At 45.2% G+C, this 16,484-nt stretch overlaps 1 protein-coding gene across 6 annotated transcripts in view; it reads right to left on the bottom strand.

Annotated features, from left to right (window-relative positions):
* Positions 1–15,680, bottom strand: part of AOX1 (aldehyde oxidase 1) — a 73,143-nt gene extending 57,463 nt beyond the window's left edge. For 2 of the 6 annotated variants that reach the window (XM_070240623.1, XM_070240622.1), the window contains exons 1-5: positions 12,932–13,077; positions 6,516–6,573; positions 4,346–4,442; positions 2,042–2,150; positions 449–575 (exon numbers count right to left, since the gene is read on the bottom strand). In XM_070240623.1, the coding sequence (XP_070096724.1) occupies positions 449–575; positions 2,042–2,150; positions 4,346–4,442; positions 6,516–6,543 (361 nt within the window). In that variant the 5' untranslated portion in view covers positions 6,544–6,573; positions 12,932–13,077. 6 annotated transcript variants of the gene reach the window in all.
* Positions 15,681–16,484: the final 804 nt, after the last annotated feature.

The raw sequence follows: 16,484 nt of genomic DNA, 5'->3' as shown, positions 1-16,484 counted from the left end.
ATGGTCCTGAGAGCGCCGGGGAGTGGTGGAGGGGGCAGCATGTGGAGACAAGAGGCCTTTTTCCAAGGGTAAGTGAATAAACTGGATTTGTAGTGATTATAAAAATAATCAAACAATAAAAAAGGGAGGAGACTCTTATAGATTAAGAGACACTTAAGAACTATAACGGCCAAGTGCAATATGTGGATCCTGTTTGAATCCTGATTTGAACAAACCAACTCCACCAATTATTGGTGGTATAACTGAATAAATTACTCTCTCTAAACCTCAGTTTCTCTATCTATGAAATGGAGACAATAATAATCCCCATCTTATAAAGTTATTGTAAAGAGTAAATGAAACAATCTCTTTATAGTATTTAATACAGTGCGGGGCACAAGGTAAGTGTCCAATATCAGCTCTCACCATCATCATCATCTTTTGAAAAGCACACACACATATAACCTACCACCAAGGGCATCAGTTAATTGATCCAGAGTGGGCTCTGGATGGTTCCTGAGCAGGGTGTAGATGGACATCACCATCCCAGGGGTGCAGAAGCCACACTGTGTGCCGTGACACTTGGCAATCCTCTCCTGGAAGCACAAAAACGTTAGAGATGCAGAATCTTGTGCCCCATCCCAGACCTACTGAGTCAGAACCTACATTTTAACAAGATGCCCAGGTGATTCGTTTGCACATTAAAATTGAAGAGGCCCTGAAAACCCTTCTCATCCTAGGTGTCTCCTTTTCTTGGGCTGGGCGGCTGTGATCACTGGTCTTCACCAGGTTTCGAGCTTCATTAAAGGTTCTCAGCCTTCAGAATCCCCAGGGGAGCTGTAAACTGCCCAAGCAGCCCCCGCGGTGTTGACTTAGGCTCTCGGGGGTGGGGCACAGACAGACATTTTTTAAAGATTCCCCGGTGGTTTCAATGTGCAGTCCAGAATGGGAATCACCGAGATAAATCCCTTTAAGTCCTTCAGAGACAGAAACCAAATTACATTCAAGTGGGGAAAAAACAAAACGCCTATTTCTTGCATGACTTCTGTATGCCTACTACCACCCTGAGGCTTTCGTGCACAGGAGTTTGTTTGTTTACAAAGTGCCACCGTTAACTCAGAGAACACTCAAGAAGGGAACATTATCTCTTTACTGCTGTCCAAACGTCCCCCCCAGCGCTCTCCCTTTGGAGTCTAACTGCAGAGGTGCAGCCCCGCTGTGGAAGCCAGCTTCTGGCGAGGCTGCAACAGCAGCACTCACTGAAGGAAAGGGTGCTGTCGACCTGTGAACAGCCAATTCTCACAAGGGCACCCAGGCAGAATTTGCTCCCTCCAGGTAATGGGGCTTCACAGAAAATAAACAGAACCCAAGATTGCTGCAAGTCCAGAGAATTTCAAGTTTGGCCATTTTCTATGTTGTCCCTCTCTTTTCCCTCTTGCACCCTATCCTCATAAGTGACCCTCATAAACCAAGATAAAAACAAGTAGCAGCAGCATTTTTAGGGGCGATGTCTCAGTCACGTAAGGAGTCAGGAGTCTGAGGTGCCCTTTCACTTGAGGCAGTGATAACAAGGCGCTGCCTTAGGAGAGAAGCTTCTAAATTCACTGACAGCTCCTATTATCTGTCTTCTGAACAAGCCTTAAATTTAACGAAGCTTTTTGGTAGTTGACATCTTCATTTAGCTTTAAAATCATGTTAGTTTCCGCTTTATGAAAACCAACAAAATTATATCCCTCGATTCATGTGACTTTCATTTCTTTGAGTTTGAAGACAGAAGATGGACAGATCCCATCTCATGAGAGTGTAGAAAACAAACTCAATGACATCAGGATTTTCTTTAAAAGGAGAAAATCCTCCAGTCTTCCGAAAATGATCTTCCCAAGAAGTCAGTCACCAAACACCCATGGGGCCCAGGTTTCTCTCCAGACCCCAGCTTGGTCTCATCTGTTGGCAATGACGAAGCAGCAGGCCCCGGCTGCTCTACTGCACTCATCTCAGGACTAATCAGGTCATTAATGGTTTTCACAGAACAGACACCCACGAGGAAGAGGCACACCCTCACCTGAACAGGATGAATCCTGGCCTTGGTGCTTCCTACACCTTCTACTGTGGTGACAGCAGCACCGTGCAGAGAACAGATGGGGAGCAGACAGGCATTGGCTGGATAATGTCTTCAGAATGCAAAAGAGAAGCACGAATTACATTGTATCCAGTGGCAAAGGGGACCGAGCACTCACTGAGCACCTCTAATATGGCAGGTTTTGTACAAAGTCCCAGGCTTTGCATATGCATTTCATCCTTCGCTCAAGGCCATTTTACAGAAGTAGAATCTGAGGGTCAGAGTGATTTGCTCAGGGTCACAGCTGGAGTGTCACAGATTGCATGCAAACTAGGTCTCCTAATTCTGACTCCAGAACAGTTTCCTCTAACTTGTTTTTTCCCTTGAATGAGGGGCTGACATTTCCCTCTCTACTTACATGAGACCAACCACCAAGAGCAGATTCCATCTTCAGGGCAGGCGCTCGGCCAGGGTTGGCTACGCAACAAATTGAATTTGATACTGCGCTTCAGAGGCAGAAATACGGTGTGGGATAAACACCTCCCCAATCCCATAAACCTTCTGCTAGAAGATGTCCAACTCAAGACGCCTCCTAAAAGTTCTCATTCACCAAACAGAGCTACAAATGGCCAATAAATACTTGAAACAATCAATATCAAAAATAATCGAGAGATTCAAATTAAGCAATGAGAAACACCATTTTTATCAAAGAAAATGACAAATTTTTTTAAAAAATTGTAATATGCATAGTTAGCAAAGGTTTAGGAAAATGGAACTCATACTTCTGATAAGAATGTAAATTGATAGAGCTCCTCTGGGAGACATTTTCCTGAAAGGCACAAAAACCTTCAAGATGCACACACTCCTTTACCCTGTAACTCCATCTCTATGGATGGATCAGAAAGAAACAGTCACAGGCATAAACAGAAACATATATATATGTATGTATATATATATATATGAATGCTCACTCTCATTCTAAAAACCAAAACAAGCCATATAAGCTACACAATCATACGTTTTTAAAAACTCATTAGATGCTGAATACCTAAAAAAACTTAAATGAACTAAACTTCATTAAGCACAAGCCCTTCATAAGAGAGAAGAGTTTACGCTGTTCTCATTTCTGATTGAAAGGGACAGAGCAGGAGGAATCCGCCTTAGACAGGAGTAAGGAGAAAGCAGACCAACTTTCAAGAAACTTTAATAATCACATGTGGGCTGATGCAACAAATTAAAATACAAAGCTAGACTGCACTATCCCCACCAGACTTCACTGAGTGCTAAGGGTAACACCCTAGAAATGGTGCAGGCAGGGAGTGCTGAAAGAAGCTCTCTGGGCACAGTGGCTCTTAGACAAGGAAAAGCGAGAGGAAGCAGAACTGAGAGAAAACTGTAGGCACTCAGGCTCCAGAGTGTAGAGCAGCTGCCAACTTCCAGATGCTAAAGACAGGGTGGCATGGCTGCAAGAGATCTCCCAGAGCCAGAGAGTGAGACAGGAGAGCAAAGAGAACTCCTCAGTTGACCCAAGAAGTGGGCAGCCAGGCTGGAAAGCCAGGAGGGAACCCCAGAGTTCAGGAAGCAGGTGGCTTGGTTGTGGAACACAGGCAGATCACCGAAATCTCGCCAGTGCTCAGATCCTTAGCTCTCATCTGACATTTGTGGAACGATGTAAAATGGTCCAAAACATGCATAATTGGAGCCTCAGAGAGGGAGAGAGGGAGGGGGAGAGAGAGAGAATAAATATTTGAAGAGATAATGGCTTGAGAATTTTCCAAAGCTGACAGAAGACATCAAGCCACAGATCCAAGAAACTTGGCAAACTTGAAGAAGGATAAATATCAAACATAAAGAGAAGATATTAAATGTAGTGGGAAGCCATTGGTGATTTTGAAGTAGGAGAGTGTTGTGATCTGGTTTATCTTGAAACAGATCTCTCTGAGTGATGTATGGAGAATGCATACATGGGAGAAACGGTGACATAAGTGATACAAGAGTGTGATGATGACATTCTTCTTCACTGCATTTCAGCCCTTCCTTCCTCCTCAGACAGCACAGGGAGTCAGAAGGCCTTTCACCTCCAACAGGGGATTCCTTGAACATAGGTTATCCCCATCGAGGGTACACTTTTTTCCTAACCCGTTCATATTCCTGAGACCAGGTTTGTTTTGTTCACATTGTACTCCCAGTGCTTAGCACAGTTCCTGTCACACAGCAGGTGCTCAATGCATATTTACCAAAGCAAGGAATGAAACAAAGTTCAAAGCGACACAAATTCAACCATATCTGGACTTTGCTGCAACGTACCTTATCCTCTTGGTAATGGGGTTATATCGTGAGATCATCACGGTGCAGGCACCACAGCCACCCCCTCCACAGCCATACTTGGTTCCCGTGAGCTGGACTGGAAAATGCATAGTTAAAGATCATGTGTTTCCCATAATTCTTTCCAGAATAGCTCTGCCCTTAGAGGACAACACCTCAAAATCTCTTAAATGTACAGTTAAGTTCACTACATACTTATCAAATGATGTATGTGTCTTTGCCATTATTGAGAACCTTGTAAATTCTTGATTTCTGTTTGTGTGTTATATCTAGTTCCCTCCTTTTCAAAACAACTGGATTTCAGGTTTCTAAAAACAGGGCCAAACTAAAAATACATTAAATGCTCGAGTATTTGAAAGTAGGAGTACAGTGCGCATCTGTTTTCATCCTTATCTGTGTCTTTCATGACATACAAAGTAAAATGTTAAATTGTAAACAATTCTTGGAATATAAGTGTCATATTGTCCATGTTTGTCATATTTCTCTGCTTCTCAGTGGCAGAAACTGTTAGTTGTTCCCCAATATCTGCTCTCTCATTTTTCCTCGGTAATAGAAACCTCAATTTTTTAGCTACACACATAGGTGCCCAGAATAAAAAATACATTTCCCCAGCCTCCATTGCAGCTAGCTGGGGTCATTAACAATGCTTGCCAATGGGATGTAAGCACAAGTGTTGTGTACGACTTCCAGGAGGGAAACGTCCTCAAAAAGAGATGGGTGCCCCCTTCTTAATCTCTTACTTCTTCCCATTTTCTGGAATTCACATATGATGGCTGGACCTCAGTCAGTCATCTCTGACTGTGAGGAGAAAGCTGTAAGCTGATGAAGGTGGAGCGGCAAGACATAAGGAGCTTGGTTCTCTGATAGTGTTGACACACTGCTTTACTAGTCCTGATCTATCTACCTTTGGGCTTCCTTTATGTGACTCGGACAGCCATGAGAATGCACCTTACAGACCTCCTTCAACATGGCGGGTAACTGATCATGAGACCCAGATGCTGCACTTTTATATCTACCACCCCAGTTTTCATTAAGGCCATGCCTCCCACGGGCTGCTCCCCATTAACGGCTCAGTTCTGTGAAGAGACACAGGAGTCCTTGCCATGAGCCTCACCCCCAATAGCTTTGAGGAACATTCCTGGGAGTGCACAGCAGTCTAAGACCCTTCCACTCAACCTCCTCTCCCTCTCTTCTTTACAGGTCAGTCTTGTGTTGCGGTCTAATGGCTCCCTAAGCCTTCTCTGGCTCCCTTCCTATTTCCCTTCACTCACGCATTTCTCCTAATAAAACCCTTGTACACTTAATCCCATTTTTTGATGTTTGCTTCCCAGAGAACCTGAACTAACACAATGAGAAAGAAATTAACTGCTATCTTCTATCCTGTTTACTGCTATTTGGGATTTTCTGTCACTCATGAGTGAACCAAATCTGAAATATTACATATTTGCACCATGAATAACCAGGAAATCAGTGTTCATTGTTTCTATTTCCAAAGGTCTTGAATTACTTTCAGAACATAGTTATTGATGCTTTTTGAGTTGTGTAGTTTTTTGGAAATTTCACTCTCTCCAGGGGAAACAAATGTACAAACTCCCATTGTCACATAATTTTGCATATAATCTAGTGGGGTCTATAGGCCTCTGGAAGCCCACTGGAATTCATGCATAGCAGGCTAAGAATCCATTCCTTAGCCGACTTTTATTTAGAAAGGTTTTCTAAGGTAACATTTTCAGGTTTACTTTCTCCATTGTTCTTTTACTTTCATTTTGGGAGATTTCTGTGCTCTCTTTCTCTAACAGGCATGATAATTAGTCCTTGAAGAAGGATTTTCAATATTGTGACTCTTAATCCTAAAGATGGTTAATTAAGCCTTTTTAACATTTGCTTTAATTCCCATTGCTAGATTCTTCTTTTTGTACAACATATTTAGTGCCAAAACAGAGATTAGAAAGAATGTGTTCCTTCTGACAGCCACAATTGTGCTCTGCCTACAAAACTAACATGTAGGACTTTCTTAAAGGAGAACATAAAACCAAAATTGTAGGAATAAGATTCAGTGTGGCTCTAAAAGGATATGTGAAACATCACCTGATGAGGATATCAGAGCTGCACACACAGACGACGCACACACTCAAAGCAAAGAAAAGGATACGCTTCTTCCTCAGGTATGGTAACAGCATTGTTTCAGGATCAACATTTTTTTCTATCACCTGTACCAGAAACAAAAGAAGAGTTATGCAGATAAAGTTGAGAGAGCTAGTATAATGCTCACATTGGCAAGCTTATCATCATTTGATGGAAATATAAATTAACTCTTCTACTCATATTTTCAAATTGATTTAATGTCTAGAGTACACCTGAGATATACAGATCACCTCTCTTAAGCATAAAGTCTAAATCTGGAGCCCCACAACCGCTTTGCCGCTGTCCTTGGTCCTGCATCATCACTGTGCTCTAAGGCCGTGGGTGTTTCTACTAACAGGAACACCACTGATGTCTGCAAAGTTTCTCTTAGAAAGTCTGAAGCGGGTGAGGGAAAAGATACTCGCAGAGCAGACTAGAGGAGAAGGAGGTGGGGGGCGGCGGCTGGAACACAATGGTCTCCGAGAAACTGCTTTAGTTTCTCAAAAAAGACTTGTTTGTTTATCATGTTCAAAGCATTGCAGTTTTCAGAAAGAGATCACACCCAACCATAGCCCCCCAACCAAAGAAACAAAGGGGAAGACAAAAATGTGTATGCCAAGGATACAAATATGTGCAAGCAAGGGCACACTTCTGAAGCAAGTCTGTGTGGGCAGCCTGGCAGCACAGCAACAGAACAGCAGCATCCAGGGGACGGCATATTGAAATGTCATGATGGGTTATGTTTTCCAAAGTGACCATGTTTCCTCTTTTTTGATTAAAAATTTGGATTTCTTGAGTGACGTCAGCATCACGGTGGAGTGGGCTCTTCACTTGGACTTTTCCCTCTAAGAAACGACCAAAAGGACATTCATACACCAACAAAGGTACACACATCACAAAAGTTGTATGGGAGACACACACAGCCATACGCCTCAAGGTGGTGATGGGGTTGGATCCTCTGGAGAAAGTGGAAGCTGATCTGCAGGATCTCCATGGACAGAGATGGGCTGTGGTGGCAGGAACTGTGCAGGTGAAAAGGGGGCCCTGTTCCCGCCTGGTGCTCCAGTCCCAGAATTGTTTGGAGCACGGTGCAGAGAGCATGGTGGTAGTGGTGGGGAAAGGGCGTGGTTGAAGAGAGGTCCCCTGTCCCCACTTGGCATCCCAGTCCCAGAATTGTCCAGAGCATGGTGTGGAGAGTGCGGCAGCTGCAGATGGGAAAGTGTGTAGGTGAGAGAGTTGCCCCACCCCAGCCTGGTACTCCTGCCCCAGAATTGTCTGGAGCATGGTGCAGAGAGTGTGGCAGCCATGGAGGGGAAAGGGAAAGTGCACAGTGCTGAAATCACCCAGAACTCCGTAGAGAGAGACAAGCAGGGGTTGCGGGAAGCACTGGGTAAAGAAAGTGCCACTCCCTCTGCCCAGTGGTCCAGATCTGCCACTGATCAGTCACTCAGAGAGAAAAGCAGCCAGTGGCTAGAGCTGGTGAGCCCCTGCTTGTGCCAGGCCCAGAATACACAGTGCCTTATCCCCACCCAGTGGTGGTACGTGACAGCTGCAACCTGATAAGAACACCTTGAGTAAGCAAAAATCTACCCCATCAAGCAGTATGAGTAGGTATATTAAATCTCCAGACCAGAAGGAAAGTGACAAGTATGCAGAAACCAACCCTGAAGGCAAAGAAATCCATAACCTAAATGACAAAGAATTCAAAAGAGCTATCACAAAAAAAACTCAACAAGTTACAAGAAAATACAGAAAGACAAATTCATGAATTCAGGAGCTTCTTCACAAAGGAGATTGAAATCATAAGGAAGAACCAATCAGAACTGTTAGAGATGAAAACCACAATGGATGAAATAAAGAAAAATCTGAATTCCCTAAACAACAGAGCTGACAATATGGAGGACAGAATCAGCCAGTTAGAGGATAGTACTAGAGAAATGCTTCAGAGGGAGAAGAGAGAACTAAGACTGAAAGGAAATGAAGAAGCTCTCAGAGAAACATCTGACTCAGTCAGGAAAATGCAACATAAGGATTGTAGGTATTCAAGACGGGGAAGAGAAGGAGAATGGAGCAGAAGCCTTGTTCAAAGAAATAATACTTGAGAGCTTCCCAAACTGGGGAAGGGAGCTGGAAATCCATGTGAAAAAGACCTCCAGAGTTCCTAACTTTGTCAATGTAAAAAGACTGACAACAAGGCATATAGTAGTGAAGCTGGTAAATGTCAAGGACAAAGACAATATACTAAAGGCAGAAGGTAGAAGAAAATAACTCACAAAGGAACACCTATCGGGCTTCCAGTAGATTTCTCAGCAGAAACCTTCCAGGCTAAGAGAGAGTGGAATGATATATTCAAAATCCTGAAACACAAAAACTTTCAGCCAAGAATACTCTATCCAGCAAAAATCTCTTTCAGATATGATGGAGAAATAAAAACTTTCCCAGATAAACAGAAGCTAAGGAAGTTCATTGCCACAATACTCCCCCTACAAGAAATCCTCAAGAAGGCCCTCATATCTTTAAAAAAATAGGAAAGGGGCTGAGCAAGGAGATGAATAGATAGGCAAGAATCAGAAAACGGCAGCTCTCTATCAGATCAGGTTATAAACCACTTAACTTTAACATCAAGGATAAGGAAAAGGAAAACACCAAAACAAAAATGATACCATCATTTTAACCACAAACTCACAACACAAGATGGAAAAAGATACGACAAAAATAGAAGGCGAAGAGAAAAGACATGGAATCAGTATAGTCTAAGGAAATAAAATGCTATCACAAAATGGACTATCTCAACTATGAGATTTTTCATACGAACCTAAGGGTAACCACTAAACAAATAATTAGAACAGAGACATTTATGATAAACAAGGAGATGAAGAAAACCAACAAAGAACACTACCTAATCAAATTGGTAGTCCAAAATACACGGGACAAGAAACCAAGGATATGCAGAAGAACCTGGAAACCTGCAATCAGATGGCAGTATTAAGCCCTCATATATCAATAATCACTATAAATATAAATGGATTGAATTCTCCAATCAAAAGACACAGAGTGGCAGGATGGATTAAAGAACAAGACCCAACAATATGCTGCCTCCAGGCAGCATCTCAAACTAGAGATAAACATAGGCTCAGAGTGAAGGGATGGAAGACAATACTCCAACCTAATGGCAAACGAAAGAAAGCAACTGTTGCCATACTTATATCAGACTAAGTGGACTTCAAGATAAAACTGGTAAAGAGAGACATAGAGGGGCAGGATGTAATGATAAAAGGGACTCTCCACCAAGAAGACATAACACTTATAAACAAGTATGCACCCAACACAGGAGCACCAAAGTACATAAAGCAACTATTAACAAACCTAAAAGGAGATATCAATGACAACACAGTAATAGTAGCAGACCTGCACACTCCACTTACATCAATAGATAGATCATCCAGACAAAAAGTCAACAAGGAGATAGTGGACTTAAATGAAAAACTAGACCAGATGGACTTACTAGATATATACAGAACACTCCACCCCAAACAGCAGAATATACATTCTTCTCAAGTGCACATGGAACATTCTCAAGGACAGACAATGTATTGGGAAACAAGGCAAACCTCAATAAATTTAAGAAGATTGAAATCATATCTACTATCTTTTCTGATCATAATGCCATGAAACTAGAAATCAACTACAAGAAAAAAGCTGGAAAAGGAACAAATATGTGGAGACTAAACAAATGCTACTGAACAACCAATGGGTCATCAAATAAATAAACGGAGAAATCAGAAAATATCTGGAGACAAACAAGAATGAAAACACACCACACAAACTATTATGGGATGCAGCAAAAGCGGCCCTATGAGGGAAATTTCTAGCAATACAGGCCCACGTTAACAAACAAGAAAAGCTCAGATAAACACTCTTAAACTATACCTAACAGAATTTGAAAAAGAAGAACAAAGCCCAAAGTCAGCAAAAGGAGGGAAATAATAAAAATTAGAGCAGAAATAAATGAAATTGAAACAAAAAAGACTGTAAAAAGGATCAATGAAACAAGGAGATGGTCCTTCATAGGATAAACAAAATTGAGAAACCCTCAGCTAGACTCACTAAGAAAAAGAAGGTTCAAATAAATAAAATCGGAATGAAAGAGGGGAAATTACAACAGACATCACAGAAATACAAAAGATTATAAGAGAATGTTACGAAAAACTATATGCCAACAAACTGGAGAATCTAGAAGAAATAGATAAATTCTTAGACTCTTACAACCTCACAAAACTGAATCAAGAAGAAACAGAGAATCTGAATAGACCAATCACAAGTAAAGACATTGAAACACTAACCAAAACCTCCCCAAAAATAAAAGTCCAGGACCAGATGGCTTCTCAAGAGAATTCTACCAAACATTCAAAGACAATGTATTACCTGTTCTTCTCAAACTATTCCAAAAATTGAGGAAGACAGAAATATTCCTAACACATTCTATGAGGCCAGCATCACCCCGATCCAAAAATCAGATAAGGACAACACAAAGAAGGAAAATTACAGGCCAATATCGCTGATAAACATAGACGCAAAAATCCTCAACAAAATATTGGTAAACCGAATACAGCAATTCATTGAAAAGATCATACACCATGATCAAGTGGGATTCATACCAGGGCCACAGGGACGGTCAACATCCACAGATCAATCAATGTGATACACCACATTAACAAAATGAGAAACGAAAACCACATGGTCGTCTCCATAGATGCAGACAAAGCATTTGACAAGATCCGACATCCGTTCATAGTAAAAAACTCTCAATAAAATGGGGATAGAAGGAAAGTCCCTCAAATAATAAAGGCCATATATGACAAACCCACTACCAACATCACACTCAGTGAGGAAAAACTGAAAGCCGTCCCACTTAGAACAGGAACAGAGAAGAAACCTGGATCCTAGATGACACCATGAAGTTTCTGGACCAGCCCCACAATGTCTATCTCCAGATATCCTTTATGTAAAAGTAAAAACGGTTTGTATCTTCTTTGAACCACTGCTAGTTTTGAGTCTGTGCCATCTGCAGCTGAAACTAATCTTAAGTAATAAATATGATGGTGAATCCACAGAAGCCCAATTTTAACGGAGAAACAGGATCTGGGTAGCCTGGATAGTAAAGAATAGCATTTTAGGCTTGAGAGAGATTTGTATCTTTTGGGAAAGAATTAACGGAAGAAGCAGGCCTTGCTTGTTTGGGTATTTGTTCCAGGAGATGTCTCAAGAGACTGGAGTCTGACTCAAAGCGCCACTGGCTTGAACCGTGTTTGTTTTTCTTGATTTGGTCCATGGCATATTTGGCCAAGGGAAGTGGGAGATGGGGTCTAGCACGCACCCTGTCCTGGCAGGTCTTGGAGTGAAACAGGGAGGTCAGGACCAACACGGGGGCTGGGGGGCGGGGAAGGAAGGAGGAACAGAGTTATTCTCACTGACTGGGGTTTGGAGAGACGATGCCAGTTCTCCGGTCGGGAGCATCGCATGTTCCCGTCTCGGTACGGCCGTGCGTGTTGCAGGGGGAGAATCTGTCCCTCTGCATCTCCACCAGCCCTTCGGGAGATTTCAAGTTCATATTGCACAAGGTTGAGAAATCACTTTCCTCTGTGCAGGGCTGGTGACTGATGCCTCAGGGGGCCCCGCCAGATCCAAGGCGGAGGCAGAAAGAACAAAGAGAAAGGAGGTTAAGAGGAGAAAGAAAGGAAAGGAAGGGAGACGGGTATGTGTGAAAGGACCAGGATGGGAGTAGGCGAGGGAAGAAGGAGGCGTGAACTCTGGGACCTGGTCAGGAGCAGACCCCCACCCACAGCAGCCTCAGAGCAGAGAAGGAGGCCGGAGCGGGCGTCAGCGAGGACACTTCTGCTGAGCTCGGGGTTGCTGTAAAATTCATTTTAATTGTTGGTTCTTCCCACCTAAGTCACCCCACCCCCTCCACCTTTCTCTGAATCGTTATAGTCATCGCAGCATCCCAGAAATTTCCTCTCAGTTCTGTAAACCAAAACCCTGGGAAACACCAGGCAATGGACAGCCCTTCGGGTGCCTGTACTGATATAAAGACCCTACATTTTGTTGGGCAAAGAATGCTCAGTGACTCCTTTTGGCCCCCGTGATACTTGTGGCATGTCCCGGCTCTACGCATGAAGCAGACTGTTTTTCAGTCCAGATATTAACAATCATTTCCACATATTGGGTGCTGATTGTGTGCCGAGCACCTTGCTGACCACTCTCCAGGGAATTTAGTCCTCTTCCCAATCCCACGGGAGAAGGTACTGTTGCCAGCCCCATTCTGTAGGGGGGAAACTGAGGCTCAGAGATATTAAGCAACTCACCCAAGGCTCAGGGCTGCTGAGGGGCAAAGCAGATATCACAGGATGCAAACCCATGCCTAACTAGTCCCAAAGCCCACACCTGTGATCTCTATGCATCGCTGCTTGTCGAAGGACACACTTCAGCTCCTGACTGTGTTCGAGAGTAGCGTCTAGGGGATAAGTCACTCCTGGGCTCTTCCTCCCTCAAATCCATGTTAACTGGGTCACCTGTTCCTCTGGGGGCCCCTGGTGGAACAAGTAAGATTTCAGAAATTTCTCCCAGTGGCCTTAGCCCCTGTCCAGTGACACCTTTTGGAGACCTGGGGGCATTTTGCAAACAGCACAGCCTGGAGGCCAGTCGCATCACCTGGAGTCTCCTAACTGGCTCCTGAGCTTCCTTTTCAAAGGCAAGTTTTAATCCCGGAGGGCTTGTTTGACTGAGCCCTCTTCCCTGGTGTGCATGTTCTCTCTCTCTCTTTCTCAACAGCCCCTCCCCTCTGATTTCTGTCCACTGGGCAAGCAGGCTTGGTCACCAGCATTGAAGCTCAGCCTAACAGAATTTGGAAGGGAGTGAGGAAAGGGATAGGGAGACGTGATTTCTCTTAACAGAGTAATTGCGAAATTGGAATCAACATCTCTAGAGTGTACTTGCCAAACGACCAAAGGGCATTTGGCCCGTAGATAAGAACCCGCTTGTCTATTTTTAAAAATCAATAGAGCACAAAGCACTGTCAGGCGCTCTGCTAGAAATCTCGCTCCCGTTTGTTCGGGAACAGGGGCCGGAGGAGGAGGAGAAGGCAGACTCAAACACCTCTTCTCCCCTTTAACCAAAGCCCTCACCGTGGCCACAAAGCCTGAATAACCCGGCGCTGGCCCCTGCCGCAGCCCCAGCCTTGCTGTCCCGCAGCACCAGGACCCTGCGCCTGAGGGCCTCTGCCCCGTCCCCTCCCTCTGCAGTGCTCCTCTCCTAGACATCCGCTCCGCACCCCCTACCTGTCCCACTCAGATGGCACCTCTGGGAGGGCTAAACATCCCTCCCATCTGGAGAATCGGCTCCTGCCCACCCTGCTTCCCGCTCTGCTCCAGTTTTCATCCTAGCCCTTCTCACTGCCCCGCGTTAAACCTTTCCACGCACTTAGACGCTGCCTGCCTGTCTGTCCCCACACAGTGTAAACTCCATCGACAAGGACTCGGTCCCTCTGTGTTCTGCTGTGTCCCCTGGGAGCCCTGGAACACCCCCTGGCCCACAGCAGGCCTTTAACAAATAACCAGTTAAATTCCCATCATCCTCGTAGTGCAGTAAGCACATGGCCCCTTCCAACAGAGGAGCCGAGCACTGAGAGGTTAGCTTGTCCCAGTGAGAGTGAGAGCAGACCCAATCCATGCTTGTCTAAACAAGAAGGCCATAGTCGTTTTGGGATGCCATTCCGTTTTGCAAAGGAAGAAAAAGTGACATACTGTTACCACTTGACCCCACTGCCTCATTTCTCTCTCCCAGCAGTCCTACGAGGGCAGCCTAACAGCCCCCACACAGGGCAGGACAAACAAGCTCATCTTATCCGGTGTGGGACCCAGGTGGCAGGGCAGAGGAAGGTGGTATGGGGCCTAGAACCTGCACAGTTGGTGGGGGGCATCTTTTTAAGAAAAATAATACAAAACGACAAAGGGGAATTAGGCTCAGGGCCTTAGAAGGGGCCTGCCGATGAGAGGCCCTGGTGCTCGGCCCTCATTAGCTTCCTGGTGATGCCACGTGCCAGTCAGGGGCACGCTGTGGCCATCCCTGACCCAGGAGCAGGGATCGCAGGTGGCTCTGACCTGGCTGGCGCCGTGGAAAGGTAGCTGTCACGACCCTTGCACGGCTGTCAGCTCTTAGGCAAGCCCTTTAACCTTCGTGCCTCGCTTCCCCCTTGCAAAGTGGTGCCATACGCTGTGACAACATTAAGAGTCAGCAGTGTCTATGGCCATGTTGCGAGGGAGGAGGAGGTTACAGGATACCCGGGGCTTTGCTGTCCCCACACGGGACACTGCCTGGAACGGTCCCAGAGGTTCTGCAGAGCTAGCCGGGCTTCTGAGAGGACAGTGGACCCAGTGAGGACCTTTAAGTCCCCAGAGCCCGGCACTGGTTCCGCTTTGCTAGGAACTCGCTGTGACTTTGGAAAGTCATCATTTCGTCCTCTGAGAAACGAGGCGAGTGGTCTGGATTGGTTCATCTCTGTGGTCCCGTCCCGACTCTAAATTGCCCTCTGCACTTCCACACACGACCGAGCGCTGAGGCTGAGCCACCTCGGGATGGCTCTCAGTCTGCTGAGGGACTTGCCCTTATCCGTGTGGTTTGAGGGAGGGAGATCGGGGAGCGGGGACCTGGACGAGCAAGAATGGCCATTTCTCTTGTTTTGCTTTCATTTCTGGGATGGAGGTGGTTGGTAATGAGCCGGGCATCTGGGACCGCGAGGGGAAAGGAGCATCAGAAAGGGGAGACCCGCAGATCCAGGGCAGTCCCTGCAAAGGCATCCTTTCCCCGCCCGGTGGAGAGGGGCGCACAGGCAAGCCCCCCCAGCAGAAGCCCAGGGCGCTCACCTTGCGGCCGTTCACGCAGAAGACCAGCTCGGCCGCCCCGTCCATGGCGGCGCCGGATCCGGGGCGCGGGGCGCGGACCGGGCAGCGAGAGCGGTCTGCCGGCGCCCGCAGTGCACGGAGGCCGCGAGGAGAGTGCGGCCCGCAGCCCGCGTCCCCGCAGCTCCAAGCCGGGGGCGCCCTTCCCGCACGTGGGGGCGTCACCGGGGCGCTCGGCCGGCTGCAGCCATTGGCGGGACCCGTCCCGTCCCGCCCCGGGGCGCCGGCTGCCAGCCTGAGATCCCCGTGACAGCTTTTGGCCTCTTTGTACTATTACATATTTTAAGTGGCCTTCCGGCTAGATCTAAAGTCCACGAAGGGTAGTTTTTTTGTACCTCTCCTCTCCCCACGCCTGCTGCAGTCCTGTACTCTTAATAGGTAATAAACAAGCACGTTTATTTCAACTTTGCAGGAAAGGACCTTAAGCACAAGGAAAGGTTTTACAACGTTATCCCACGGTTTTAGAAATAGTCAAGTTTATTTTTAAAATCAAGAGCTACCTTGATATAAACTATTTTTAAAAATATGTTCTCATAATTCACAGTTGATTCAGTAAATAACCACGAAGTTTATCTGATAAATAACAGAGGTGTAAAACATCTTGAAAAACTTTTTAAAAATAAAACTTGGAAAATACTGAAAAGCATAAAAGTAAAAATCACGTGTGCCCACAACTTAGAATTTACCACTCTTAACTTTCTGGGTCTATCCGTACGTTTTTGAAAAGCTGCACTATAACGCCTTGTAAAAACTCAAATCGAATCAAACTATTTTCCAGACTTCTTTTCACTTAGCGTTCCTAGCATATTTTCCTGTGTCATCTCATTTATGTAAACACAAATTTTATTGTGAAAATTTCCAAAATTTGTACATAAAAGAGTGCAACGAGCATTCCTGGACACCTCGCTCACCGAGCTCTAACTGGCCCACGCTTTACCACACTCCTGGGTTTCTTCTGGAGTATTTTAAAGCCAATCTCAGATGCATTATTTTACCTCTAAATACTTCAGTATACACTTTTAAAAAAACAAACATTATTT

This window comes from Equus caballus, chromosome 18, assembly GCF_041296265.1.
Source record: "Equus caballus isolate H_3958 breed thoroughbred chromosome 18, TB-T2T, whole genome shotgun sequence".
NCBI classification, from domain to species: Eukaryota; Metazoa; Chordata; class Mammalia; order Perissodactyla; family Equidae; genus Equus; species Equus caballus.
The sequence above is the reverse complement of the archived record's forward strand: the minus strand, read 5'-3'. Positions and strand labels throughout refer to the sequence as shown.